This window comes from Arachis stenosperma, chromosome 5 (genome assembly GCF_014773155.1).
Source record: "Arachis stenosperma cultivar V10309 chromosome 5, arast.V10309.gnm1.PFL2, whole genome shotgun sequence".
NCBI classification, from domain to species: Eukaryota; Viridiplantae; Streptophyta; class Magnoliopsida; order Fabales; family Fabaceae; genus Arachis; species Arachis stenosperma.
In genome coordinates this window covers 137,475,280-137,479,732 of record NC_080381.1, presented here as the reverse complement: position 1 = coordinate 137,479,732, position 4,453 = coordinate 137,475,280, and the positions used below count along the sequence as shown (strand labels likewise).

The 4,453-nt window shown below is 28.8% G+C and overlaps 1 protein-coding gene across 1 annotated transcript; it reads left to right on the top strand.

Moving 5' to 3' along the window:
• Nucleotides 1–441: 441 nt before the first annotated feature.
• On the top strand, nucleotides 442–4,224 carry LOC130979429 (F-box protein PP2-A13-like). Its single transcript, XM_057902876.1, has 3 exons — nucleotides 442–1,117; nucleotides 1,221–1,339; nucleotides 3,577–4,224. Exons 1-3 carry the CDS (start codon nucleotides 785–787, stop codon nucleotides 3,986–3,988), a joined length of 864 nt encoding a protein of 287 aa, XP_057758859.1. The 5' UTR covers nucleotides 442–784; the 3' UTR covers nucleotides 3,989–4,224.
• Nucleotides 4,225–4,453: the final 229 nt, after the last annotated feature.

The following is a 4,453-nucleotide window of genomic DNA, read 5'->3' as shown; positions in this document are numbered from 1 at the left end:
TCTAAATATTTTTAATTGAATAATATGAGACGTATTCTAACTTTTGCTTACTCAAACATAAACATAAATATAATAAATACACATATAAATCATGTATCATTCAATATACGTAATTCTAATATATATTCATACCCACAAGTCAAGGACAGAATTCAGAATTAATTAAAACAAATTAAATGAAAAAAAGATGTAGAACTTGGAAGTTGGAAGGGACAGAATAGGCCCTTAATTAATTAATTAATTAATCTCCACACATCATATAAATAAGTAATTAATTAAAGTAAATAATAAGAATGAAGGAGGCAACCACAAAAGTCTTAATTTTATATTCCATGCACATCCATGCACACTCATATACACGTCCACTATCTTCAAAATTTTAATTTAATTTGTGGTTTGGAACTTGGACCCCAAAGAGCTTAAATAGTTCCCACTTTATACCTTTTTTCCCCCTCCTCATAACATTCCCAACCACTTGTTTGTTCTTAAAACCCAAAATTCTCAATGAGGCATGTGACACTATCACACATTCATTTATGAATAGAATGAAACTAATACCACCTTCTCCTTCAATCTTCTTCTCTCATCTCCTTTACCCTCTTCTCCTCTACCATTGAACCAAATTCTTCAACTTCATATTCGAATCGAGCAGAATCGTCACGTTCAGATCCAAATCCATCCGTTATAAGTCGGTCATAACAGACGAATAATTAAGTTATTACAACAAAAGAAGAACGATAACGAGAAGAATTTGATCAAGCGTAAAAGTCGAATCTAAATTTTGATGGGGGCTGGTAGTTCCTCAATTAGTGTAGCAGAAATTGAGGATGTTGTTTCAGAATCAACAGGGCTTGGTGACATTCCAGAGAGCTGCATCTCATTCATAATGAAGAGTTTTGATCCAAAAGAGATTTGCCAATTGGCTAAAGTGAACAAAACTTTTCATAGAGCTTCCTCAGCTGATTTTGTGTGGGAATCAAAGTTGCCACAATCATATAAGTTCCTTCTCAATAAGATTCTTGGTGATAATAACAAAGAGGATCTAATTAGAACCATGTCCAAGAAAGAGGTTTATGCCAAACTATGTCGACCTAATTTCTTTGATGGTGCCACCAAAGTGAGTACTTTTAATTTACTTACTCATTCTTTTCTTTTCTTTTGGAATTCTTTTCCTTTAATTCTCTTTTTTATTCTTAATATTTTTATTTTATGGTTTAAAGGAAGTTTGGTTGGATAGAAGCAGTGGACAAGTTTGTTTGTTCATCTCATCAAAGTCTTTCAAGATTACAGGAATTGATGACAGAAGATATTGGAATAATATTCCAACTGAAGAATCCAGGTGAACACCATATTAACTTTTTTTTCAGAAAAAAATTTAAAAAAATAATGGGAAGCTAATTATATTTTTTCTTTATATATGCTGGATAAATAGTTCATATATATATACACCAAATTTTTTTGTTTTAATTTATTTATATTGATTGATTTATATTTTTATAGATGTATCATCAATTTAGGTTAAACGACAATGATCTTAAATTAAAGAAAAAGCACTTTCCCCCACTTTGTCGTATGTAAATAGTTTCTTTCCTTTTTGTGCATATTGCATTTGGATAGCACATAACGGCTCGGAAATTTCTCACTTTTAACCTTATTCATACAGATGAAAATTTTGCAATAATGTTAGGCAGTGTGGATCTATCATATGATATGAACAAAGTTAGGGAACACAGAAAACAGTTATCCAATATATTATGCTCATATTTTAGTTGAAAATATATAGTGGTGAAGATAATTTATTATATTATTTAACAACTTTTAATTATTAATTATACATGAAATTAACTGCGATTAAATTTCGTCGTATATAATAGTTGAACTAATTGTATTTTCCCTTCTAATTTTATTGAAGATTAATAATATATTTTACAAGAATAAAATTTCTAAAAGTCATAAATGATAGCATAATATAACATAATATAAATTCTCTGTAGGAGTAAATGAATTCTATTGCTTTATTTATTTATTTATTCCTACGATTTCCGAGCAAGTGTTTTTGTTAGTTTATTTTCTTATTGGCTAGTGTAATGCCATTTGTTGTACCCATATTCTGGTACCTCATCTTTCCTAGTCAGCTATTCGATCATATCTTATAAAATGAAGAAATATGAAACAATTTGCACTTTTGAAAATAATATGCAATATGAAATAGTGGCTGAAAAGGACTTGCATTCAAGAACAAGAAATCTTTTTGTTAATTGATATTTGTCTATTTTGGGTATGGTAGTTGTATTTCGTATATCCAACTAGCAAATAAATCATCTAATTTTTTTACTTATTTCTCTTTAATTAATTAATTTGTTTATATATATATGTGAAATTAAATATTCAAGTTTTAATATATAATATTATTTAAAATTTTCCACATATTATATTATAAAAAATTTAGTTAATTGGAATAATAATTACTCCTATAAAGTTATTCATATAAAACTTAACAAATATATTATTAAAATCTGTGTATATATACATAATAAGAAACCCAATATTATTAACTTAATAAGGAATATTATTTAAGCTGAGAAAGTGACTGTATCGATCTTAACTAAAGTGTTTCCTATTATGACTATACTAAACAAATTATAATTATACAACTTGAAAAAAAAAACGCTTAAAATATAGGATACGAGTTTCTGTATAAATAAAATCATAAAGGTACTAGTAGTTTTTTCTTTTATTTTATTTATCATGAATAAGAATTTTTATGCGTCTCACTATTTGCATTATTAATTTTTGAAAGCTGTGAAAATTGTAATTTAGTATCAATTATTAATTATATAAGAGACATAAATTAATAATATTCTAATGCAAATAAAGGTACCGGAGAAAATTAAACACATTATTATTATAAGGATGAATTGAGATGCATGCCTTTATCGTTATGCTCATTTTCCATGGTGCAAGAACTCTCAGGACCACCAACTGAAATCGAAAGTGTGTTGTTTCCGATTAATAAAAGCCAAAAAATGCTGCTTTTGTGACTTTAACTAACCACTTTTTTAAAATAATAATGATACTTATAATTCATAAAGATCCTCAATCTAATAAAGAGCCAATTAAGTTATTCGGCTTTTGACTGTTAAGCAAGGATTCCAAATTTCCAATTCAACACCTTGCCATGAATGGTGAGATTTTAGATATATAATGTTAAAGGGCTTGTGCTATTGTCATACCTTTTTTTATTTAAGATAAAAGACAAGTTACATATCTACAAAAACCATTGACTTCTGCAATATGAAAAAGGTTAATCCAACAATAATAATGTTGTTTAAGTATTTAACCATACTTTTATATGTGTCAATTGATCTCGGGGCAGTGAATTTTATGTGAAGTTGATATGTCAGAAGTCGTTAAATGACAATTTAGTTAAATTTGTCAAATTATTTAATAACTCTTAACTATTAACTTCACATAAAATTAATTGTATCTGAATTTTTACTGGATCAATAATAGTGGTTTTTTAAAATTCTTTAAAGAAATGGAAAATTAACATAAATTGTTTTTCGGGGGATGCAGGTTTAAAAGTGTTGCATATCTTCAACAAATGTGGTGGGTTGAAGTGTTGGGGGAACTAGACTTTGAATTTCCAAGAGGGAAATATAGCATTTTTTTCAGGCTTCATTTGGGAAAGACCTCAAACAGATTGGGCCGCAGAGTGTGCAACCTGGGCCAAGTCCATGGTTGGGACATCAAGCCCGTTAGATTTCAACTATCCACATCTGATGGCCAGAATTCACTTTCCCAGTGTTATTTGAGTGGGCCAGGAGAGTGGACCCATTATCATGTTGGAGATTTTGTCATTGATAAGCCCAATGGGCCCACAATCATCAAGTTTTCCCTGGCCCAAATTGATTGTACTCACACAAAAGGTGGGCTTTGCATAGATGGGGCAGTGATTTGCCCAACCCAGAATACAAAACAATTTTGATGGAAGCGTTTTTGGAACAGTTGATGTTTAATTAATTAATTGTTTATATAGACAATTTGTTGTAATTTATTTTTCTTAAGTTAGCTTTTTTTGTTAACAATGGCTGTATTTTTATTTATATAAATTTTCTGAATGTGGCTACATCTTTTGTTGTAAAGCTCACAGCGTTTTTTGTAAGCATTTGATCAAAATATTTCTTCATCTATAGAACTTCTAAAGTAGATGACATAATATATTCACAGCCTGTTCTCGTTATTTAGAGTGTTAGAGAATCATTAGAATTAATTAGTATCATATTAGTATCGTATTAGTATTGTTTATATTTATAGCATATCTATATATTAATTGTAAGATTCTATGTCTTTATTACGTTGATTCATCTAGCACCTATAAATACCCCTTGTATATTGTACATTTCATCACACTTAATAATACACTTTTCACATCATTTTCTCAGTCTCTTGT

What these genes read in the sequence shown, in the direction of transcription:
- LOC130979429 (XM_057902876.1), top strand. Translation starts at nt 785, where the DNA reads ATGGGGGCTGGTAGTTCCTCAATTAGTGTAGCAGAAATTGAGGATGTT. An exon ending in TCTTTGATGGTGCCACCAAA is followed by an intron (nt 1,118 to 1,220) that starts GTGAGTACTTTT and finishes TATGGTTTAAAG; the next exon opens with GAAGTTTGGTTGGATAGAAG. An exon ending in ATTCCAACTGAAGAATCCAG is followed by an intron (nt 1,340 to 3,576) that starts GTGAACACCATA and finishes CGGGGGATGCAG; the next exon opens with GTTTAAAAGTGTTGCATATC.